Source organism: Falco rusticolus, chromosome 11, assembly GCF_015220075.1.
Source record: "Falco rusticolus isolate bFalRus1 chromosome 11, bFalRus1.pri, whole genome shotgun sequence".
Taxonomy (NCBI): Eukaryota; Metazoa; Chordata; class Aves; order Falconiformes; family Falconidae; genus Falco; species Falco rusticolus.
The window spans coordinates 4,786,717-4,812,375 of NC_051197.1; the positions used below are offsets into that span (position 1 = coordinate 4,786,717).

At 39.1% G+C, this 25,659-nt stretch overlaps 2 protein-coding genes across 2 annotated transcripts in view; one reads left to right on the top strand and one right to left on the bottom strand.

Annotated features, from left to right (window-relative positions):
- The window catches only part of FGGY (FGGY carbohydrate kinase domain containing), a 327,828-nt gene that overhangs the window by 300,268 nt on the left and 1,901 nt on the right, over nt 1-25,659 (bottom strand). The window lies entirely within an intron of this gene.
- On the top strand, nt 62-2,044 carry JUN (Jun proto-oncogene, AP-1 transcription factor subunit). Its single transcript, XM_037404978.1, has one exon. It carries the CDS (start codon nt 504-506, stop codon nt 1,446-1,448), a length of 945 nt encoding a protein of 314 aa, XP_037260875.1. The 5' UTR covers nt 62-503; the 3' UTR covers nt 1,449-2,044.

The following is a 25,659-nucleotide window of genomic DNA, read 5'->3' on the forward strand; positions in this document are numbered from 1 at the left end:
CGGGCTCCCGGTCGCTGATAAGTGAAGGGCTCCACGCCGGGAGCGGGCTCAGAGCGCGGGGCGGGCGGGCAGGCAGGCGGCAGCGCGACTTCGGCCGCCGGGGGGAGGCGAGCGGAGCAGGCACTGCACGGCCAGCACAGCAGCGGAGCCGGGCAGGGCGCGCAGGAAGGCGGGGAAAAAAGTACTCGCGGCAACTTGTGCCGGCGGAGCAGCGCGGCGGCCCCGCGGCGGCGGCAGCAGCAGCAGGAGGGCGGCGAGGCGCCCCACCGCAGCCCCGCGGGCCAGGCCAGGCGGGCTCTCAGCGCGGCGGCGCCAGGCACGGCGGGCCCGGCCCGCGCCGGGAGGACCCTCCTTGCCCCGGCGCAGTAAGGCTCTGCCTCCTCCTTCCCCTCCCCGCGCGGCCGGGAGGCTTGAGGCGGCCGAGCGCAGCGGGGCGCAAGCGGCGGCCGGGCAGCTTCTCCGCGCTGCCGCAGCTCCCGGCGCCACTCCGCGGACTCTGTTCTATGAGTGCAAAGATGGAGCCTACTTTCTACGAGGATGCTCTGAACGCCAGCTTCGTGCCGCCGGAGAGCGGCGGGTATGGATATAATAACGCCAAAGTGCTGAAGCAGAACATGACGCTGAACCTGTCCGACCCATCCAGCAACCTGAAGCCGCACCTGAGGAACAAGAACGCCGACATCCTCACCTCCCCCGACGTGGGGCTCCTGAAACTGGCCTCGCCTGAACTGGAGCGGCTCATCATCCAGTCCAGCAACGGGTTAATCACCACCACGCCAACCCCGACGCAGTTCCTCTGCCCCAAAAACGTTACCGACGAGCAAGAGGGGTTCGCGGAAGGCTTTGTGAGAGCCTTGGCGGAACTGCACAACCAGAACACCATGCCCAGCGTGACCTCCGCCGCTCAACCTGTGAACAGCGGCATGGCACCTGTGTCCTCCATGGCCGGCAACAGTAGCTTCAATACAAATTTGCACAGTGAGCCCCCGGTGTACGCTAATCTCAGCAACTTCAACCCCAACGCGCTCAACTCCGCACCTAACTACAACACAAACAACATGGGCTACGCACCTCAGCATCACATAAACCCCCAGATGCCGGTGCAGCATCCCAGGCTTCAGGCTTTGAAAGAAGAGCCTCAGACTGTACCTGAAATGCCAGGGGAAACTCCTCCCCTGTCCCCTATTGATATGGAGTCGCAGGAGAGAATCAAAGCCGAGAGAAAACGCATGAGAAACAGAATCGCAGCATCCAAATGCCGGAAAAGGAAGTTGGAAAGGATTGCCAGGTTGGAAGAAAAAGTGAAAACTTTGAAAGCCCAGAACTCAGAGCTGGCATCCACTGCCAACATGCTCAGAGAACAGGTTGCACAGCTTAAGCAGAAGGTCATGAACCATGTCAACAGCGGGTGCCAGCTAATGCTAACACAACAGTTGCAAACGTTTTGAAGAGACTGTCTTAAACGAGAACTGTGATATCGTGGTATAACTAAAACAGAAAACCAAAAGTGGTAGATGCATAAAGCTAATGGGAAAAGCTGAAAGGCTGAGTCCTGCCTGTGCTCTGCAAAGCGCATGTGTGGAAAGACTGGCAAGCCTTCAGCTTGAGTTAGTGAAGCGGCCGGCACCACTCCGAGAAGTGCTGTTCCTGCTCAGATCAGATGTCAGATCTTCGTTTAACATTGACCAAGACCTGCATGGACCTAACATTCGATGATCATTCAGTATTAAAGGTTAAACTGCAATAGAAACTGTAGATTGCTTTATGTAGTATTCCTTAAGAAAAAAAAAAGTGGGAGGGAGGTTTGTGGGAGGCTGATAAACAAAAAAGAACTATTCTGCCTGCCTTCAAGTAAATTGTGTATGTACATATCTTTTTTATTTTATTTTATGAAAGTTGATTAATGTCAATAAACTACTTCATGACTTTGTAAGTTATTTTTATGTTGTTTATTTGGGCACTGCCCAGTATTGTTTGTAAATAAGAGGCTTTTTTTTAGCACTCTGAGTTTACCATTTGTAATAAAGTATAATTTTTTAATGTTTCTGTTTCTGGAAAAATTCTAGATGGTTCTATTATATTTAAGAAAAATAAAATCATTAAAATGCATTTCCCCCTCACACTTTTTTTTTTTTGCTAGTGCCCTTTGTGGTGAACTCTGAAGAGTAGGGATTATGTTAAACTTACTCTGTAACGATAGGCATGTCCTGAGGAATGTGTGAGGAGAGGGAGAAGCTAGATCCTGATCGCTCAACTAATACAATTTTTGGAGTTGTCCTGAAGTTGTAGTTCCCAGTCATAACCTGACTAGCTTGCTTGCCATATTCTAGCGGCCCAGTTTAATCGGCTAACTTCAAGCAAGTTGTGGAGGGGTAGAAAACCAGTGTATGAAATAGCTCTATAACTGGAGCAACTGGCTACTTGATCTGATGTGCTTTTTATTAAAGCCCTCAAGAAGGTAAGGCAAGCAGCTGTACTTCAAAAACAAACAAAAAAACCCCAAACACCACCACCACCCCCAATAAAATAGGCTGTATGCTTCAAAAATAGAAACATTCACCTTTATTCCTATGTTCCTTCCCAGAAAGGAGGTGATCCTTGTTTTTAATACTTATGACAATGCTGCTGTTAACAGTAAAATAATTTTATAACCCTCTCCCTACCTTTAAATCACTTCTCTTTTGGGTGTTATTGTGGGTTCTAAACTTTTTAGCAATAGAAAAGCTGGGAAAACTGAACCTAGTGGGAAATCAAAAGAGCAACTTGCTGAAAAACAGCAGCTCCTGTTGCTTGTTTCAGCAACTTGCTGAAAATAGCAACTTCTCTGGCGCTTCCCATGTTTTTTTTTTTTTTATAAGATAATCTTGATTTTTAGTACAAAGGCAATACAAATACATACCTTAGAAACATGCTACTTAACTCAGGGCAGTGGGGGAGAAACAATTCTACCATGATTTTCAATACTGTACCTAATTAATTTAGTTCAATAAACATATTTGAAGGGAGACCAGATGTTTTCCTGCTTGCCATTTAGAGCCAAACAGCTAAGAGAAGATAGATACTATAAAAGACAACCAGAAAACATTAGAAATTAATTATTAGTGAATACTAACTTTTCAGAGCAGGCAGTCTTAAAAATTTCTGTTTTTCCTTAAAATAGGAATAAGCATAATTTTAATTGAAGTGACAGTCTTGTTTAAGGTCAAGTCACAAAATGACTAGATAATTGGATAGATACACTGTTACCAAGATCCTATCCTGAAACTTGCAACTAATGTGGGTCAGTTCCTTACAGGAAGCATGGAAGTATTTCTCCTCTAAATTCCCTCCCCTTGTATACATTTTATCACACGAGGGGTCGTTCTAACGTTTAAAATATGGTAATCCCTTCCACATCATAATCCAAGTGTCAAGGTAGGCACTGTTCAGGTGGTGTTTGCTGCTGTCAGAGGAATACAATTGTAACAACACCAACCAAACAAAGGGTTACTAGGAGGATACTGTAGTTTGCCAAGAGTACATTTTGCTGATGTCAGCAACCCGGAAGGTAAGTTGATTTTGACCATATGTAGGAATAGACAGCAGAGGGATAATACACAGCACTGCTGGGTGTGGTTTTACAGGGATTTAGCAAGTGCCAACTAGCAAAATAAGCAGGGCAAGGAGATTAATTACCTGCAAAGGTGCATGTTTAACTCTCAACAGTGCCGGGTTATGGAATAGATGTTACTAGCAAGCATTTTGCTTAATCACCTAATTACGTAAAAAATAAATACATTATATAAAATACTATGTTAATTAAATACAGCTGAATGACAGTCTGCTCCACCCTATCCTAATACGCACACAGACATTTAGCATTGCAGTTATGTGTTTTCTCTCTCAAGTTCGACATTCTGTAGTTCAGGCTAAAAAGTCACTGAGGAATAGCACTACTTGTTAAGCGGGCATCATCTGGTGGGTTGGTTTCTGTGACACAAGTTACTTGACTTGGTCTAGTTCAGGAGGTACTCGTGTCCAGTCAGAGAATTTACTGTCAAGCAAGGTGGGTTTTAGTGCCAGTTACGAAGTTTCACAAGGAGAGGAGAAGCAATTTAGGTGAACCCTTTCTTTGGTCTCACATCTCGTTTGAGGATCAGGCCTAAGACAGGGCAAAGTAAGTTTATATTCCTGCTACCTCCATCTGTTTTGTAAACAGTGTGGTGGGCTGTGAGCCTGTTGCTATCTGGTTCACTTCAGCATAGATGAAAATTCAGCAATCTGAGTATGTCACCAGATCACTCAGTGATCAATACGCGCAACTGTAATGAAAAATGTGAGTGCATTTGTATGTGGTGAAATGCAAAGTTTTAATACTTACTTAACTGCCAAGATTAAAATTGCCTAATGGACTATGTGCCTTACTTCTATAAGGAATAGTCAGTTCTCTCCGAGATACAGAGAAACTCTCTTTTTGTTGCCCCAGCTGTACTCACAAGGGAATATTTTGCAAATAACAGCATTGTGAACATGTATTTTGTTTGGCTGTGAGTGTTGTCAACGGATTCAGGAAGTGAAGTCAGAAAAAGGCAGGGTTTCAAACAGGGCAGGCTACACAAATGCCTAGGCAAAGAGCCTCTAATCAGAACAACATGTTTGGGACACACAAATATTAATTACAATTTGGGTCTGTATTAAAACCAACAAAACCCTCACACTTTACCCCGTGAACAGAAGTAAGCTACAAGGGGAGTTTGACTATGATTGGATTTAAAATTATACAGTGAGTAAAGTACTGGTCATTACAGAAATAACAGTAGTAATCTAACTTATTTTATGGTGGGGAAGAGTTACATACCAGCAAGTTTCAATCTCAGAACACAGTAGCAGTTTAGAGTCCTGATCCTTCAATTGCCTACATATCTGTAGGTCCAAAAAACACTAACCTCAAAACACGGCTGTAGGTCCAAAAAACACTAACCTCAAAACACAGCGCTTCAAATACCAGCCTAAGGCAGCACATAACCATTTAACAATGAAGTCTAGCGACCAAGGGACATCTTAGCTATCCTTCCATTATATAGAAAGATGTGACCAAATACAGACAATATCCCTCCAAACCTATGTGAAAAGTGACCAACAGTTTTGTCTCACACAGAAGCCTGAGAAATCCACTACAATAATTACTTTCTGAAAAAGTAAATAGGACTTCCAATGAAGTACATTACTGCATACACATTAGTGATCTTATCCCCACAACGCTGCAGGAAGCAAAGAATCTAACTTACAGGTACCTAGGTTACTGTACAGGAGGCTTACATCTTGTACATAGTATCACACAGCACGTATGGCCACTGCATGATGGGGTGTGGAGCCTGAACCAGTGGCAAAATTGGAAGTTACAGAGCTGGATCAGCATGGTATTTTGCCTGAGTGAATAACCCTGACCAAGGCTCTGGAGTTATTAACGAGGCAGCATTACTGAATAGAGTGCGGAGGCAGATGGACCAGCTCAGGCTGGAACAAGCTTGGGCATCAGTGGAGTACACCATGGAGTGCGGTGTACTGTGTCCATGAGAAGCACAAAAGCAGAACTTAAAAAAAAGAAAGAACACTTATCTTTAATATCAAGCCTAGCACCTTCTCTGTTCTCCATCTCTTCCTCCCTACACCTACGCCCAAATCTTAGGTATAACAGCATAGAGTTACCCACATCAAGAAATGCAAACCAGTCCAGGCAAAGTTTGCTGTGTAGAAAAAAAAGTTGCAAACATCATAAGTGAACATAAAATATTGCCAACAGGCAGATGGACAGCAAGCAAATAATATTTTAAAGTAACATATACACAAACCCATTATGAAACAGAATAGACTTTAGCAAAATCTAGCATTAGCTTAGGGACAGGGGAAGGAAGGTAGTACTAGCTTTACAACTAAAGAAAAGGAAAATTCAAAACTTAGGTGGTTTGCTTTCTTGAGAAGGTAATTCTTCCAGAGAAGCGCTTGTTCTTTAGAATTACATGCACTGCCAGCACCAGTGTCTGCACCCAAGGACTGGTGGCAATCGTAATTCTACACATATACATCATTGTTGACATGAACATTATAATACAGCCTCTGAACAGAGAATGGTGCTTCTTACAAAGAAAACTTGTAGAATCATCATATAATTTACCGTGAAAGCCTCTGACGACTTAAACAGTTTTAGAGTGGTTTTGCACAGCAGGGCCCTCTTTTCCAATTTTGCACATTATTCTTTGCAGGACATTTTTGTTAAGGAACAACAGAACTACAAAAATAAAATTAAATGTTCATCACGGTCCCTTCTGTCCTTAAATATTCTGAAATACTACAAACACAGTTACAATGGGGAAGAAAGGCTTTTTTTAAAGTTAATTAAAATATTAAAAACACTGCTAATTTTATTAGTTATGGAGTAACAACAGACACTAGGGGAAAACAAAACAAAAGCCTAATTCAGAAAAATGAGTAAAGTGAGTAACCTATTTTTGAAATCTTATACAGAACTCGATAGGTTATGACTGATCTGATTAATCCAAATCTCCATAAAATACCTAGAAACTAACTCTGTAAACAAAAGTGGAGGAAGAACTAACACTTGTTTTCCTCAGTCTCACAATTATTTTGTGGTTTTGTATTCTCCAAGCAATCTTTAGGTTGATTCCTTAAACAAAAGGACCAGTAACTTGCTAGAAATTCCCCTGGACTGTGAACTTTGTTCCTTACTCTCTTCTAAATTAAAACCAATTCCCGTGAAACCTGGTAGTATAATAACAGCAAAGATGTGGGAAACAGGACAATTCCAGCAGATGGAGCTCAAAAGCAAACAGTCCTGGAACAAGCTACACGAATGCCTTTTTCGCTATTCGCTCAGATAGTGTAGTAACCAGAAAAGTCTTCAGATGAAACCTGCTATCACACCAACATACTAAAAAAAAAATACCTGAAGAATTCAGGGAAGCTGTTAAAATTAATCACTGCAATGAGTAGGGAGATCCTGCATCATTTTAATCATAGAATAACCACTGTTATTTCAGGGGACTCTAAGGGTTCAAAACCGTCCATCCATGGCTGTTTTTCTGAATTCTCACCCACGATGATGAATTAGTGGGCATGACTTTTAGATGACTGCTGTTATCGTGCCTTTTATGTCTCAGAACACAAGCTGTGAACACACACACAACGGAAGTATAATCCAGTGAACGCTGTTATTCAAAAGCACAAAGCCATTCACATAGCACTCATATTGAAAAGAGATAACTTAAGTTTTGAATCTCCACTGAATGGATTACTGGTAGGTTTAAAAGCATGGCCTAGCACTACCAAAATTGGAGCCTACCTTTTTCAAGTGATGCAATTCTCAAATTTGCTGACCTCTATGTGACTGCAAATCAAAGTGCCATGGCACCTATAAAAAGTTCATTTTTCATTTGTGTCCAAAAGTAGTTTTAGAACTTTTAATGGTAGTAAAAATTTTGAGTGGCTGCACCTACCTTGCAAGTTCTGGTTGCTTATTTTCACCTTGAGAAATGGAACACAAGAAGATCCTTTTTAAATGAAGCTATATCACTTTAAAGATACAGCTCAGGATTTATTCAGTTTAACTTCTGGCACCTAAGTTATCTAGGTTAGGAGGCACCACAAGTTCTCTTTATGGTTAACAGAAAAGCACAGGCCTCTTCAGAGAGTGATTTGGGTAAACTAAATTGCTAATTGGAAATGCCTGTATGTCAGCAGTCTACTTTTTTTAATTTAGGAGCCTCTAGTCAGATAGGATGAAACCTATAGGGTTTGATGATTATCTGATTAGAGTCAGGAGGGACTTCCTTCTACTAAACAGAAAAGTTCTGCAAACATCTACCACGTGTTAGTGATGAACAAATTTCCGTATGCAAAGTTTTACTCTACTACATCATATACATAATGTACGCTCTTTTTTCCCTATATGAATACTAAGGTATCCCCAAACATTAACTGTTCAAAACTCCTTACAAGAAGCCATTAAAAACAAGACTTACTATGAACCCTCTAGTGGTGTCTTAGGGCCACAATCAAGATGTGATCTTTATCATGCTGAATAATCACCAAGTGTCTGACCCAGTTACCTGAAGAGGAGAAAAAGAACCCAAATTCTCAAAGCAAAATCCATTTCTAGTTTTCTTGTTTAGTTCTGCTATCATAAAGGTTGTCCGTTCTCCCTGCTTCCTGATAAAGTACTTCTAAATATATATATATTCTAACTAGTTAACAAAGTGCTTTTATATGCAAAATTACATTAAAACTATGTAAAGCTATACAGCAAGTACAGCTGACTTCAGGACTGACAGTACAAGAGTTCACAGTTAGTCTACAGGAAGGTTGCTGACCAAAGCTAACTCTTCAAAAGTTAACAGCAAAGCTTCCTTCTTTAAATGATGGAATGTAAGCAGAATTTAGTGGTCTTTGCCCAGGTTTCCTCTCCTTGAAGCAGAGGTTTCTAACGCGTATCTTTCTAGGGCAGTGCAGGTACCAGCACATCTTTCCCTAATTTCCCACTACATCAGTTTTCAGGGCTGTGACCTGTGAAAAGGCAGGCTGCTTTTCTCTATGCAGATTTATTTGTGCTTTTAATCCATCAGCTTGGTTAGAGACTTCTGAATTTTTTTTCCCACTTCTGCACCCCCAAAACCACCTAAGCTTAGTATATTTAGGGAAGTGCCCCTGACTAAGCTTCACAAGTACTGACAGCTTTTGCTTCTGTGTAATTTTGTGAAAGTAACAATATAGTTGACCAATTCAATTCTTTCTCAAAATGTTGATTGACAGTTACAAGTCCTAAAGATGCTGGATATACCAGCTTTGGAAAACAGGCAACTGATAAATATTGGAAAGAAAACACGTTTAAAAATCATATATCTTCTTACATTGGGAAACAGGGATGTCAGAATTTCCAGAGCAGAAAGAAAGAAAGAAAATGAGCAACAGCAAAACATTTTGTCCTGAGAGGTTTTTTTCTTATCACAAATTTGCTTACCCTCTGACTAAACACTTATTTTCATAAGAAAGTTACATAGCTCTAGCTCTTTAAAACTGATGGTTCCAAACTGGTACGCAAGTATACACCATGTTACTTTTCTGATGTAACCTGGGGCCTTGCTGCACGACTCTGGGTAGCTTTAGCTGTGGTGTTTAAAGAAGCTACCAATAAAGCAGTTTAGGTTTATATGCCAGTTTGTAGGCTGCAGTAGCTAAACAGCTGGCTACTACTCCTACAAGAGCTGCTGCTGCCAGGCGAGCGCTGACAGATCCGCCTCCTGGCCTTAGGGAGCTCAGCTTTGATGTGTGTAAGCATTTTCTTCACACCGGTGCCAGCTTGAGCAACCAGCTTTTCCCTCCTCCTTTGCCTCTTCTTTTCCACTCCCTTATTTGTGCTGGTAGTGCTTTTTGGAATATTGCAGGATACTTATTTTAATCTGTATTGCTCCCCTTATTCTGTTAACCATGAAGGTCTACAAACACCTGAAATGATGGGGGGCAACAGGGGAATATAAATATAGGTACAAGCAGTAGGGATGTGGCATCTTCTGAAAGAAATGCTCACAGCAATCTTCAAATTACCACAGATTGAGTCATAGCTCTTAAATTCATTCTTCCCAATTTATATTACGCTACAAAAATGCCCAGGCAGATTTTGCACCAGTTCTACCAACTTAATTTGAATTCACACTTTTGGTTAAACAAGCTCAACTTCCCATATGGACAAAACTATAAAACGTGGTTTGACTTTCACAGTGAACATTTTTCATGCACCCATTAACTTGAACAAGAACTGTGAGTCCTTAGTGTACCTGCTTTATGGAACTGTTTTTGTTAGATGACTAACTCTATGCATATATATATTTAAAACACTTTAAAAGGGCAGTGAGGTTATTATTCAAAGTCTTATAAATGGAATTTCTTGCACATGTTCCTGATATCAGCTTCCATGTCTGTTTTGAATTTACTTACAAAATACACTACCACACCCAAAATTAGTTTCATGCTATTTCCTTGCCCCCCTCTGTTCACTGTTATCATTCTTATGTGCAGAAATTGCTTCTCTGTTTTTCACTGGACAGGAAATGCCAGACTGGCAATATGAGGAAGGCTTGGGTTTTAACTTAATGTTAATTGTTGTTGCTTCCATGGTTATATGTCTATGGGTTGAATGTGGCATCTTGATTAACGAAATGCTCTCACAGTTAGTATCTGTAATACCTATTTGCTACTAGCAAAGCCAGTTACATTTCCAATCAAACTCTGAGGGTAACAATGGCAAACTATGGTGACAAAAGCAAGAAAGTAATGAGCTCAGTGAATGAAAGACCTTACAAAGTTACTCTCTGTTAGAAACAGCTCCATTCCCAAATGTGTTGCAAATAGGAACACCAGCAGCTCAGCTGAAGAATAGTGCCATGTTATTTTCTGTAGCCTTTCTAATGGTACTTTCTCCTGAAATTCAGGTCTAAGCATTTTCACACTTCCACAGACCAATCTAAGAAGGAAAAGCTAACATTATTCCCTTTGGGAATACACGGCCCATCATAGCACTGAAGTGCAGGCCCATCAATCTGTGAAAGCAGGCTACTAACAATCTCACCCTTTCCTGCCTCTTTAGAGAGGGTCTAACTTCTATGGTGGCAGTAGTGATCTAAGGGCATTAAGAAGAAATAAGACTCCTTGCCTAGCAAGACCTAGCAATTAACATACAAAAATAAAACCAGATTCCTCAGTGTTTCTGGGATTCAGCTGATACCACATCAGATAATAACACAACAAGTAATGACTTAAGAGTTCAAATTCCACCTACAGCTTTACACAAGGAGCTACTTCACAGTCCCACACACGAGCTTCCATAACTGCTGGTCGCGTGAAACATAAGGGAGATCTATAGCGTAGGAGAGAAGTACTGACCTTAATTCTCCATTTTCCAGGCAGCCCAGGTCTTGGCTTAAAAAACAAAACCAAAAAGCCCCAAATCAAAGAACTATGCCTTGGCCTAAATCCTCCCTCTGGTTTGGATTTCAGAATAATACTGACGTCACAGAGATCTACACTCAGATTTAAATGATTCTATGACTCCATGAGTCTATGAGTTAAAAAAGAGAAGTTTTATAAGCATAGGTTGAAAACAAACAGAAACTCTCCATGTATTCAGGAAAAATTATCACTTTGCTTATACAAGCAAAAATGATTATTTATAATGATGGAGCTCCAAAAATACATGAAAGGCTCTTGAAATTCATGAGAAGAGTCAGAATAAAAGTACAGTTCTCAAATACTGACAATTTTTTATGGCTTTCTATTTCTTTTCTTGTCATCCATCAGCATTTGCATAATCTAAAGCCTCTCACCTGTGATCAATGATATATTAAAATGTATTTCGATTCATTTATTAAACTATATTAAATTATATTTAAACATCAGTGTACTCTGATCTAAAACTGGAGTACTATGACTCAGCCAAAACCCCTAAGATTCTTTAAGTTCATTTGCCTAATATACACTTGCCAGGCCTAATATCACAAGCCTCATCCTAATCTTGAATTTTGGTATTATTTGATACTTTATGCTCTGAGATTCCTTCCTTAACTCTGAAACCTTAATTTAAGCCAGCTGTTCCACAACAACTCAACATGTGTGGGATTCTCCCACTAAATAAAAATTATAACTATGTTTGGGGTTTTTTTAAAGAGATATAATGTCCGTTGTGAGATGGCTCCTTTTAAAGACAAACTATCAAAGTTGGTTCACCCATGTAATGTGAAAATGAATCTGTGCAGAACAGCTGCGTATGGTACTTCAATGCCTTGACCATGTTAGGGTTTCATTTACAAAGTTATGTTGGCTTTTTTAGCTTTCCATTTTTACTGAGCTATACATTTTGTTTGATGCTGAGAATTAACACATAAATATTAATATATTTGCCCTCTCAGCATCATGGTATGAGCCTGTTCTTTAAGGTAGTAACATACTGCTGACAATGAAGATCACGTCCAGTTAATCCTCCTCTGAGCGCAATGGTAGTTCCACTGCTGTTCACAGACTACTTTCATGGCACATAGGATGCATGTGAATCGCTGTTTGTGGGAACCTGCTTATTTTGCCTCACTTTTATCCAAGACAGTATGTATCTCAGGAACAGAGAATGAATGTAAGCTGATATACCTCACTTTAAATTTTACCTTTGCCAATTGCTTATTATGTTGCTTGACAGCGATGGCCACCTTTCTAACAACAGCTGCAGAAGAGGACAGGTGAGGTTTCTACTATCCCCTCCATAAGGTCACAGGCTGATGGCAGCCTCCTGTGCCAGTACACCATGCTGTGGATCAGCTGAGCCGGATACATGTGTCCCAGCCCACTGCCCCGTCTCTGGGAGAGGCAGAGGCAGAAGGGTGGGAAAGGTAATGGGTTAATCAGCACAACCGCACACAGGAAAGCCTATGTGTCACAGCTCTTACTGTGCTTCTGTGAACAGCAACATCCTTTCACCAAATATTTTAAAATACTTATAGTGTATATAGTATATATTTATGCAATATATTGGTATGAGGATTAACCATATATATGCAACAATAAAGACATTCTGCATCCTGCTATTAGAAGCACTTAGTTCCCTTATACACAATATAATACTCTATAACCAGTATTTTTTATTCAAGTTGATTTTCTTCCAAATTGTGTACACTGAAGACTATTGTTCATGGGAGAGGGTGTATATGTATATATATGTATCTATAATAGACCATATTACAGATATGCTAAAAATACAAAAAAAATTAGCGCTGAAATATATAGCTTTTCAATACCATTTCAATCACAAGAAAATGGGAAACAGGCTGTAGAAAAAAAGCACTGACAAACCAGAGGCCATGGGACGTAAAGGGTTAAAAATCAGTCCAGTATTTAAGAGTAACAGAATGTTTTCCTGTAAACTCCTTCTATGGTGTGATCTAGGGGAAGGTCCAACTTAAGTGCTGGATGTTCATACAGGATTTCCTATGACTAATGCTATCACCATTCAAAATTTTTAATTTAAAGTGTGGGTGTTATATACAGATAGGAAATTTACCATTTAGAATTTCTTATTCGAAAATGAATGGAAATTACTCTGAATTTCAGATTCATTTGCTGTACATGGAATGATAGTATAAAATAAGGAAGTCACTAAGTGGCGTATGCTGGGATTGCCTGCCAAGCTTTTACACAAGTCTTTTATATCTGAACAGGATTCACAGGAAGCTTGTACAGGAAGGCCTTTTCCTTCCTTGTTTTTGAAAAGCTTTGTTGGATGGAAATTATGCTACTGACTGAAAGAAGGGAAGGGGAACAAAATACTATCCTGGTGGTTTTGGTGCCAGTCCATGCAAAACTGAAAGTTACACCTAGATAACATTAATGCAACCTGTTGTAACATAAACTAACAAAAACCAAGCCTACAGAGCACACAAGATGTTTTATAGTTTTTGATTTAAAAGATTAAAAAAGAAAGTAATACAGGTACCAAACCAAAACAGTATGGAAAGTGCAAACCTGAGACGTAATCTGTTACAATTAAGCTAAATTTGCCAATATTTCTAGCAAGCATGCCATGGCCACGTATATTCTCTAGGAGGTTTGCTCTGAATTATATTGCAAGCTATGACTGCTTCAGACAATTTTTAAATAGTGGTATTTTATTTGATTAAACATGAAGTTACTAATAGCACTTGAGCTGTCACTACAATATCCCTTCTTTTATTTCTTAATGTCATGTTGATACCATTTTCATGATGCTATATTAACTTTCAGTTGAAACTAAGCTTTCCCTATGTCTTGTGACACAAGAGAAGGTTGATTCTCTAGCTCATCTCTTTACTTACTGTAGCTAATTCATGGCACAAGTATGTGCAAACAAATGAAATAAAAAACCCCACACCACTATTCTTTCCTTAATATGGGTCTTCTAAAAGCCCTACCAGGCACATTGCTATTTTGTGTACTGATGCTATACACATTGAGCCAAACAGTTTGCTTCACTGGAAACCGTAACAGCAGAAAATATATCTACAGGTAGACTACAATAGGTCTAGATGGTTCTTCAGCATCTACCACGTCACCTGGCAGGTGTCCCAGAGATGCTATTTAGGCAAGGGGGAAAACAAAACAAACCACCCCCAAAACCTTAAAACTTTCTTAAATAGCAAATGCTTCTACTGCATAGCAAAGGAGAACAGAGTTGTAACTTAGTGTGTGGATGATAGAGGAATAATGGTGGAAGAGGAGACTCAAATAGGCATAAGGCAGTAATACTCAAAGGATGAAGACGTAAGTAGTACAGGGGATAATGGAAGACATTAAAAGCATTAGAAAGAATCACTGAAGAGCAGGAAGGTCTTGTAAAGACTGTTGGTGGAGGTGTGCAATTCTCTCCAGCTGACATCAAACATTCACAGTACGAAAGCTATTATTAAAAAAAAAAAAAAAAAAGGATGCTGATAAAATGAGTCAAGCTTGCACTTTGTAGAGTAGCTATGGCACAGGTAACCACCATATGTATTCACGTGCTGTGAGAAAAGGCATTCCTAGAGGAAAGAAAATCCATGCCCGTGTGTTTTCATTGCTGCTGTGACCAAAGCCAGTTCAACAAAAAATAAAATAAGAAAAAGCCTCTTTATGCAGCAACCATTTCTCTGTTCACAGTGCAGACTACAGGAGTAGGGAATAAAAGAATTACTTCCAGGAACAGGAATAGAGAAGTCTGAAATGAAAGCTTCAGATGAGAATGCACATGATTTGCAAAGCAATGGAAACTGAGGGGGCAGCTAGGTCATGCCTTTCCCCTGCTGCATGAATCATTCTTTGAATGGAAATTTGAGTAGGAAGACATAATGGCTTGGGAACAAAGAGAGCTGCTGGAATATCACAGGTGCAGCTGAACAGAGAAGGATGTTTTGGGATATGCCAAGGAAAGCAAACACCACGAATCTGGAGGAGTTGTCAGGCCTTTGTGATTTAGGGAGCTATCCAAATCAAGGGTATTTCTCATGGAGTCAAACAGAGAGGAGTATAGCTGAGGTCCTGATTCAGTGTTCCAATTAATCAATTCCTTAATGCTAAAGCATAATTCATATTTCAGAAAAAGACAGGAGGTGCTAATGTCCTGCTAAATGTTCTGGGAGTAAAATTTACATTCCACTGAGGCACCTCTCTATAGTTAGATGCATAATTATATACTTTGCTGAATTGCAACTAATGTGAAGTGCAGGAATCCAGATCGTGACATACAGGAAGACACATACATTCTGGGGGAACCAAAATCGTCAGTCAAAGCCAGAGGATTCAAACAGAAGACAGTGGAAGCTGTCAGAACTGGAAAAAGCAGATAACATGTGAAAGAATCAGCTCTATATGCCTCAGAAAACCCTCTAGCAATGAGAAATACTGTGAAACTGAACAAAAGGTACTCAACAAGTTACAGAATTGTGAACAGATGAAAACACTAATAGGAAAGAAACAATTACATGCCGATGGTCTTCTAGCGTTGCTCTACCAGGAAAGTTAAACTTCATTCTGATGTACAACAAACATAAACTGAATGCAACTAAAAATCCAAAGTTATCTTAACTAGTTGATCAGGATAGAGTACAACTGAATGATAATAAAGGTAATTGGAAAAAATAATTATACGTGTCCACATTTTTTCTAGAAGAAGGAAGGAAAAAATGCTAATCAAAACAAAAAAAGTGGTTACAAACAAGCCCCTTGAGTAACTTGGATTGTGTGAAGACTACAGGTGCTATATATTTAGATAGAACAGTGAGAATGTACTGGTGATAACTCAATAGTAAGACAAGTAGAATTTAAATGAATGTTATATTTTAGCCATTTAATGTGAAATAACCAAAATCAACTTACTTCTCTAAATACAGAATTCTAGACAAAGAAAAAACTAATGAAGACAAGCTAAACCAGTGCTGCCAGGGAATCTTTCTCAATCCTGAGTTTTCTTTCTTTTCCGTACTGCAGTAAACAATGCTGTTGAAAAACTCAGTAGCAAAGAAGTAATGTAGGAATTACAGTCACTCAAGGGTCATGAAAAATCTTGCACAGAATTTTTTTAAATGGTGCTAATTACTGTCTTCTGTAAAACTATGGCAGTAAGAAAAATCTAAAGGACTCAATGTAATAGCCTTCCAAAGCTCAGACAGCAGGGAATATAGAAACTGTGTTCAAAGTAAACGGACAGAGAAACAAGAAACAAAGCTAGAATATTAAGAAAATAAATAAATAAATCTTATGGAGGCCTGAAATGACAGCTGTGGAGAATGCAACAGATGCAGGGAATCTTCTCTGATGTATTACGAGAAGCCTATCAGAAAGGCCAATTAGACTCAGCCAGGCCCAACCGTTTCAATTGCCCTCTAACAGGTTTGAAGAGGGAATTAACTGAGCCCCTATTCAATCTGCTCTCCCACCTGCAAGACTACAGTAGCTTTTTGCTGCTGGTGGTGTCACTAGAAACCAAAGCTTACCATTGCTCATTCAGCAGACATATTGCATTTTTAACAGAGCAATTTAATGTAATTTTTCTTACTGGAATAAAAAAATATTGATATTGTTTTCACACCAAATTGAAATAAGTTTTATATTTCTTCAAGTTCTGAAAAAAGCCAGCTGTGGAACTAAAATGGATTTGAACATTCTTTTGATGTAATAAGTAAAATTTATATACATTTTACTGTAAATGGATTCCTTGGAGACGGCAATATTTCGAAGTGTGTGTGTGGAGACTTCATTAGCAAGACACTGTTTAGGTAAATATCCGTATTATGTCTGATGCTTGACATTAACTGTAGCAACTTAACAAATAATAGCAATTAAAATTGGTTTATGACACAGCAAAACATTATTTCCTTTCAAAGTCACATTTGTCTCTAGTCATATCTACAGCATTTTATAATCAGCAAGAATAAAATTCTGCTTGCACACTGGTGCAAATTCAGAATAGCTTTTCACAAATTACATCTACAAACCAGGTTTTGCCAAAAGGCTTCTGTGGGAGATTTACTGGCACTACAGTATTCACCTTCTGGGCGTAATGCTACCAGTAAGGTTTGCCCGACAAGTACAGGGCATTTAAGGAGGATCTTGGTCTTCAGCAGTTAAAGATCTATAAAGTATTTTCTTCTGTAAGATTTGACTGACAAAGTGTATGTTGCTGACTCAAAACCACAAGGGCTTGTTTGGTTTAAAATGGAAAAAAAAAAACCTGCCAATTTTGGAGAACAACCCTGGCCTTCCCTGCATTTAGTTTTGCTGATCCTTGAAGCTGCCTAAGTATTTAGTAGCTTAATACTTTTACATCATTTGCATCTTATGCTAATGAGATGAAGGGTAGCATTTTACTTGAACTGCTTTCTATTAGCATTGGTCTGAAAGGACACATTTAAAACCTCCCTCTAAAGGTATAAAATAAAAATCATGACACTTCAAGCCAATGAATTGGAAAATGTTTTCTCCTCATAGTAAAATCAGTATCAGTGTCCAGGTTTAGTCAATAGATCAACAGGCAATAGTTGTTAAATGTAAATTAAGCTTGTGACAATAAAGAATTCTGCAGAATAAGTATGTATAGACACCAAAACCTAGTAATACTTATCGCTTAGAAAAATTGCAGTATTTCTTTTGGTTTTAATTTGCACTATGAAAATTGCAGTAACTAAGTATGTGTTTCATCATATCACCACTAACATTTTTTGTTTGTTTCAAACCAACTTTTATTTTATTTATTATGTTCTGAAACAAGAACATTGCTTTTCTTTAGCTCTGTGAAGCTAAATTAGAAAGCTTGTTTTCCCTCTACCTCCACTATGTAGCTTCTCATAAAACTACCTGGCAAGTAATTCCATGAAGAACTTTGGAAAAATACTTAGATTTAAGTATGCAAAAACCTGAATGGCAAAAAAATGGTTTCTAATTAGCTTGGTCATTCTTCACTATATTTGCATGGTAAACTGAAATAAATGCATGGTAAACTGAAATAAATTTGGTCACTCTTCACTAATATTTGCATGGTAAACTGAAATAAATGCATGGTAAACGGAAAAAACAATCTTAATCCTTGCTTTGGCTGAGATATGTATGTTAAACCTCATTCCTACAGTTCAATCCAGATAGACAGCCTGCTCTGTCAGCATTTACAACCACCAGTGGCACTTTGCAGATGTATATTACCCACTTAAAATTACCCCAGGTTAGGAACTTCATAAAAGTACATACTAATCTCTGGAAAAAAAGAACATTTTGTATTGTATGAGTGCAGCGCTTAACATGATCTTTGTTTGTTTATACTTCAGGAAATAGTACTATAATGTTGGGGTAACATTGTGACTTTTATTAGAAATACAGTAAAATACCCGAGTTACTAAATCAGCTGTTGTATTAGTACTTAGTATTTCAAAAGCATCCATGAAGAGTGGACAAAGCTGGGAAGCTGTGACTTCTGCAAAGTACCTCTTTCAAGTGTAGGACCCAGCACAGGACTCTCCAGGGGTGGTTATGGCATGTCGATGCCTAAGTTGCAGAGAGGATAAGATGGGAGCCCAGCACGCATGTCCGAGGTGCAAAACATGAGCCTGGGCAGATCAGCTTCCCCCCAGCTCCAGCAGGCCCCCACTCAGGCTCCTGCTGATACACCCTCTGTGTCTGCCAGTACCACTCAGAGGACATCACTACTCTAGGGAACACCTCCATTTAAATACCAGCCAGGGTAGAGATTTCTCAGCACCAGGAAGGCCCCAAGCTTACTCTCTACAGAAATATGACTAATGCAAACAAGACCCCTCAGTGCCAAAGCTCCCCTTTTGACTTCCCTAATTTATTGCAGTTAATCTTTAGGCAAAACTAAGCACTACATTTTGTCTCTCTTGTAGACATTCTGACGAGTCAGCTTCTATTCCAGTGTTACAGTAAGCCAACTACGCTCTAATCATCATCATGAACACTTCTAGCACTGCTGTTTCTCAATCTAGCTATACCTAAATATAGTTAAACCTCAGCCAGCTAGGCCACACTTAGATTTCTGGTTATCCAAAACAAAGCTTTCTTTGTGAGCCATGTTTATTAATGAAAATGCCTTGATTACCCAGATATATTTCTCCATCCTTCATGATGTTTAGATATTGATGTTGGCTTTATTATCTCTTACAGACTAGCATTTCTACAGTGAGCTACGTTGCCAGTAAACAGCTGGCATTACTGCGAACGATTGTCTTAAAATGAAATTAAAGTACACATTTGGGAAACATAAAAATATCACGGTGAGTGAAACCGTGTTATTAATGTTTGGCTTCCCCTCGGTGTTATCAAGAAGATGCCCCAGAGAAGGTGAGGAGTGACTGGCAGTCCCTGCGTTGCCTTGCAGGCTGCTTGGGCAGGAGGCAGGCCGGGAGCCGGTGGAGGAACGGTGACCTCTGCAGGTCGCGCCGGCCGCCTCCTGCCCGACTGCGCCAGCTGGAGCCTGGGTTCTGCTTTCATCTTCCAGAAATTAAAACAGAGAAAATTAGATGCGTATTTGATGATGACATAGCAACATAAAATAAACTAGAAAACACAGGCACGTGTTAATTTCAGAAATAAACGTTCATCTTTGAGAAGTCAGAAAACAATACATCAAAGGACAAAAACTTCAAAGCACTCTGTAACTTCAAAGCACTGCACCGACATTAATAAACACTTAGGACATGTCTGTGAGGTAGAAAAAGATTTCCTTTTTAAATGCTTGTGTAAACAGAGCACAGAGATTGAGTGATTTGCCCAAGGGCACAAGTTAGTAGCAAAACTGAGATTGCATGTCAGAAATAACTGGCTCGAGTCTCCCAGCTACAGGTGGGTTAAATCAGTTCCCTACATGGACACTTACTCAGTGGAGGCCAAGAGAGCGCTCTTTCCTATCAGTAGCATCACCGGCCCTTTTTAAGGCATGCCCTAAAGTCTACCGTGTTGTTTTCAGCTGAATATCCTCCCACAAAGTCGGTGCTGAGTATATGTAGATCTAGCTGAATTAAGGTAGTCTTACCTGTACACAGAGTCTTCCTCCTGCATTTAACAATGATATTAGAGCTTAAGTGGTCTATGTGAACATTTCCAGTATTTCTCTGTCACAACTATGTATTCACTACAGGCTTCTTGACAACACACTGACTTAAAATACAATCAGCACACCTAGAGTGTGAAGATTCGTGGATGACACTGCTGAAGCTGAACCTGCACTAGTACCAATCACAATTCTTTACTACATCCTTCTAGCCTAAAACATACCATTTCCTCAATGCATATAAAAGCTTATCTGCTATACACCCGTACTGCAGAACACAAAGATCCTTAAGTGCTATCTGACAAAGATGGAAGCAACCGCCACCACTTTTTTCTCAAAATAACGTAATAAGGAACAGTCCTTGGATACACAGAGCTAAAGAAGCCAGCGGAAATAAAAGTGGATTGTGAAGTACTTAGCAAGAAGAAAAACCACATTATGCCTCTCAGAAAACAAATAAATGTAAAAGACAACAAAGAAGGCCAAAAATTTGCCTCTTCCTCTCTCCAATTTATTTCTTTTCTTAGATATTCAGTAATATTAAATTTTGCCGTTGTTATTTTTAATGAAGAGCTTCCTGGTGATCCCACATGTTTATGGTCTCATGCACTTAATCAAAGGAGAAGAGATGTGGAACTTTAATATATTTCCCTTCTTTAAAACATTTACATGTCAAATAAATAGAGCTAATAAGTTTAAAAAATATAAACAAAAAGAATGCTTCAAATAGCCAATTCCAAATCTCTTCTCAACCGTTTGGGTTTTTAATCTTTTGTTTAAAGTCATTGTTGGAACAAAAGCTTAATTCTAAAACTAGTTAAAATATTAATTAAAAGATAAAAGCTTTTAAAACATAGTTTCTAAACATAACTCCATGCAAGCTTCCAAAATCTTATGGTCAAATGTGATTCTTGTTTTAAGACAGAATTTCCTAATAAGTCACATACTCATAATTAAACTTTTTTTAAAAAAATTGATTATTATATTTTGAAGGCTGATTTGCATCTAGTAACAAGTAATTTGCTGCATATTATTTTGCCAAAATAAAGTCCCACAGCGACTCTGAAAGAGATGCTGCCTGCATATATTGTTCAAATGTTCCTCCTCAAGGCCAGTTAGGAGTACTGCACCCCTTCATTTGTACTGTTTACTAGTAAAATTTCTGTATTCAGAACACTAGGACATTACTGTCATACTAACAGACTCGTAAAGAATATCACAATTTCTGTTTCTAAATTTTTCAGGAGTTCCAAAAATTCTTGTCCTGTCTGCATTAACGATACTGCTCAGCACTCACAAAACATTCTCCATTGCCAGAACTCAAAACTTTCTTGTGAAGATATCAAGTATTGCTATCTCTGTTTTGCATGGGAACAATAATAATGATGACATAAAGATCCCGTTTCACCAAACTTTAAGTAAGGACTATTAATTTACTCAAGCCATGAATAGATTTTCAGTACTTGAAGTCAAATCTGAAGACTAAATAACTTGCAGATCACAGGCCCAGTCACGCAGATTTGGGAACACAATTCAGACCTCCTAACTCCCAACAATAAACCATAGTTTTCCATGTTATGCATTAACAATCCTTAGCTAAATGACAAAGGTTTTGCTGTTCTTGGTGTAGTGCCCTTCTTTGCATTTCAGAGGAATTACTGGGCTCTTAAATTGGCTGCCAAATTTGCTGACTTGGTAACTGGCTGGCTTTCAAAATATATATTAAAAGTCTTGCCTTTCCTGGCTATTTCTTCAATAAAACTTTTTTTTTTTTTAATAGAGTAAGCTTTGCAATCTTATAAAACTAAAGTCAACAGAAAAAAATTAAAAATCTTATCAGTCACATTGTACATGCTGTTAAAGAAAATACATGCAAAGGCAGCAGGACCCAACAGAAAGGGCACTGAACTAAGAAACAGATGGCAAAATGTGCCATTTGCTTAAATAAGGTCAAGCTTTCAGCTTTTCAGCTCATTTTTACTTCTAGCTCTTACAGAACTCTAATATCAATTTCTCTCTCAATTGGTTTCAAAATGTGTAGATGATTAATATTTTATTTCCTTCTCTCCAGGAGGAATTTTAACACCAATAAGTTAAATTAATTACAGCTAGATTCAAAGGTCCTACACCCATATTGAAAACTATACATACTCACAGATTAGAAACTCTATTTAATTACACTTAAAATGCTGCATACTGAATCACACACCTTAATCCACCTCACGTAAAAGAATGAAGTTCCAGACAGACTCCAGGTTACAGCAGGAATGACAAGCTAAACAGCCTTTAAGTTAAATATACCTCATAGACTGAAGTTGTAACTCATATTAGAAAGGCTGGATCACTTTTTATAACTAGCTGCTTACACAGTTTATTTTTATCTAGGTCTTCATGTTTTCATTTCATTATATTATAGGGCTTTCACCTACACAGCTGGCAATGTGTACTCTTTCATTTAAGATCATACAAGGTACGTAATCATGGCAACAGTAACTATGCTGTGAATTTTCTTTTGTCACGTTTAATAGACTGGTCATCTAGGCACCTACAAAAACCAGCTTGCCAGAGGAACCGAGGAACTTGATAAACAAATATCTTCTATGCAAATATCAGATTCACAAAATTATTTTCTTTCATAATTATGCATAAAAAATCTGGAAGAAGTCTTCCAAGTGGAATATCTTTACATATCACAGATTTTTGTTTTGTTATTAAACTTCACTTGTTGCTAAGGAAGAACAGAGAAGATCAAAGGACTTCTAACAACTAGAAAACCGAAGGTGAGGGAGTTTTTATTTCCTTTTCATTCTTTAAAGATTTATCACTGAACTGCAACAGTTGTTGATTGATAGTTCTAAAAAAAAATGTGTAAAACGATGTGAGCCTGCTTTGCTATTTCACATATAACTTCAAACACCAAATAGCTCAATTCATGTTCTGATTATCAACATGATCATGCATACAACTAACCTGTTTACAAATCCATATGCAATTGAAGTCCTAAGAACTAAAAAAGAAGAGCTGGCAGAAGGCATAAACGACCCAGACCATCTTCTGAACTGGCTGATAGACAATGGTATTTTTAGCCCAGAAAAAAAGATGGTCATGAATTTCTACAGGACACGAACAGAAAAGAACTCACGAATTTTAGACATACTGATTTCTCAAGGTGAACGAGCCTGCAGGCTCTTTTTTTACCCATGTTTAAAGCAAGTGGAGCCAAAACTTTACAGCAAGATGAGAAAATATGTCAGTGAAATAAATGAAAGCATTGGAGATGCTAGAAGGCAACTGATTGGATATTTACTCGAAAAAGACAAGTTTTGGTTTGAAAATAGCAGTGAATGGCACCAGGAAAAAAACCACAGTCCTAGAAGAAAAAATCAAGAATGGGCTATTAAGAAGGAAAAAGCAGAAACTCAACTTTCAAGGGCAGCAAAACCTAGAAAAAATTCTGCTGATGTTGGCATCTTTGATGCAGTTGCTAAAGGCTATCTTTCTGAGTTAGAGAAAACATTGAAAGATAATGATATAAATGCACTAAACTCTTCAAGAGAAACACTTCTGCATGTTGCAGCCGCCAATGGACATCTAACGATAATGGAGTACTTGATCAGCAAAGGTGCAAAGATAGATGTGAAGGACAAGGAAGGCAGAACACCACTGCACAGGGCTGCTGAGAAAGGCCATGGTGATGCAGTGAAAGTGCTTCTCCGACATGGCGCTTTTATGTACGGTTCGGATGCAGAAGGCAAGACACCACTTCATTTGGCTGCACAGAATAACCACAGTCACATATTGAAGATGTTCCTGAAAGAAGAGGCAAGAAGCTATAGGAACCAGCACAACTTTTTGCACATGGCAGCTCTTAAAGATGAGAGCAGTGTGGCAAAAATGCTTTTAAAGGCTGGTGCCTCCACTGATGGAAAGGATGAAAAAGGATGGACTGCTCTCAGTTACGCTGTTTCTCAGGGGTCTGAAAATACTGCGAAAGTACTGCTAGCAGCTGGAGCCAGTGTTGATTCCAACATGGTCGAAAGAGCCTTCAACAGCAACCACCCATCCATCTTCAAAACACTACTAGAATATTCTAAAGATTTGTCATCTGACATAATGGAGTCAGCTCTTTTTAGAGCTGTACAGAAAAATCTGCATGGAATCGTAGCAGCTGTAATTGACAGAGGTACAGATATAAACGTTTACAATGACATGCAGTATACTCCTTTACTCCTGGCATGTGAAACAGGCAAATTTGAATCAGCAAAAGTTCTCATCGAAAAAGGAGCAAACTTTGGAATAAAGACTCCTGCTTCAGACACAGCTTTGCATCTTGCAGTTCAAGCTGGGGCTGCTTCCATCGTAAATCTGCTTCTGCACAAAGGGATGGAAACTAACCTTATGAACCAAGCCAATGAAACCCCACTCCACGTTGCTGCACTTCATAATAAAGGAGCATTAGTTGGCCTTTTAGTTAATGCTGGGGCCAAAATTGACGCTGTCACTAATGAGTTTGTTACTCCCCTGCATATTGCAAGTCGAAGAGGTAACACTGATGTTGCCCAACAACTGTTGCACCACAAAGCCCATGTTAACGTTAAGGATAAGCAGTCAAAATCCCCTTTACATTTTGCTGCTGAAAGAGGAGACAAAACAATGGTAGAGATGCTTCTGAACGCCAAAGCGGACCCCAACACACAAGACAAAGAGAAAAAGACTCCCCTGCACGCTGCAGCTCTGAGAGGACATCTCAGTGTCGTGAAAGTTCTGTTAGCTAGACAGGGAAGATGTGGAGTTAAGGACATGGATGGATGCACTCCAATGCACTATGCAGCCATTAAAGGAAACACAGAGATCATAAAAATTCTTCTGACATCAGGGAAAAATAAAAATATTGATGATAGAAACATTTGGAGAAAGACTGCACTGCATATCGCAGCGGAATATGGACACAGCGACTTGATAAATCTATTGCTGAGCCACGGGGCGGTCATTAATGCCTTAGACAGCAGCAAGAATACCCCATTGCATTGTGCGTGCAAGGCTGGTCATTTTAATGCTGTAAATTCCCTCATAAACTGGTCACAAGGAGATAAAGCAAACTTACTAGCTGCTAATAGTCTCAAAAAGACCCCATTGCAAGTAGCAGAATGTAATAAAACAGAAAATCAGGCTCAAATTGTAACACTTTTGAAAAAGAAAATGTTAATAACAAAATGAAGATGTAAAGAAAAGACTTCTAAATTTAAATGCAGAATTCTCTCTCAATGTAATTTGGATAGTACTTTTGCCCAGTATGATTAAGAATTCTGCTAGGGCAGTCAGAGTTAACAATCAAAGCAGGCCATGGAAAAAAAGGATCTTAAAGACAGTGTTGAACTTCTAAGTATTGATTAGCCTTTTGCTTCTCTCACGAATCTCATACTTGGAACCTATTTAAAAAGCACCAGTCTTAAACTCATTGTGTATGACATCCACTAGTAGAAATAAAGATTTACAGAAAAAAAGATGCAAAATAACTTTTTATATATATGTGGCTATTAGCTTGTATAGGTAGCTTAGTT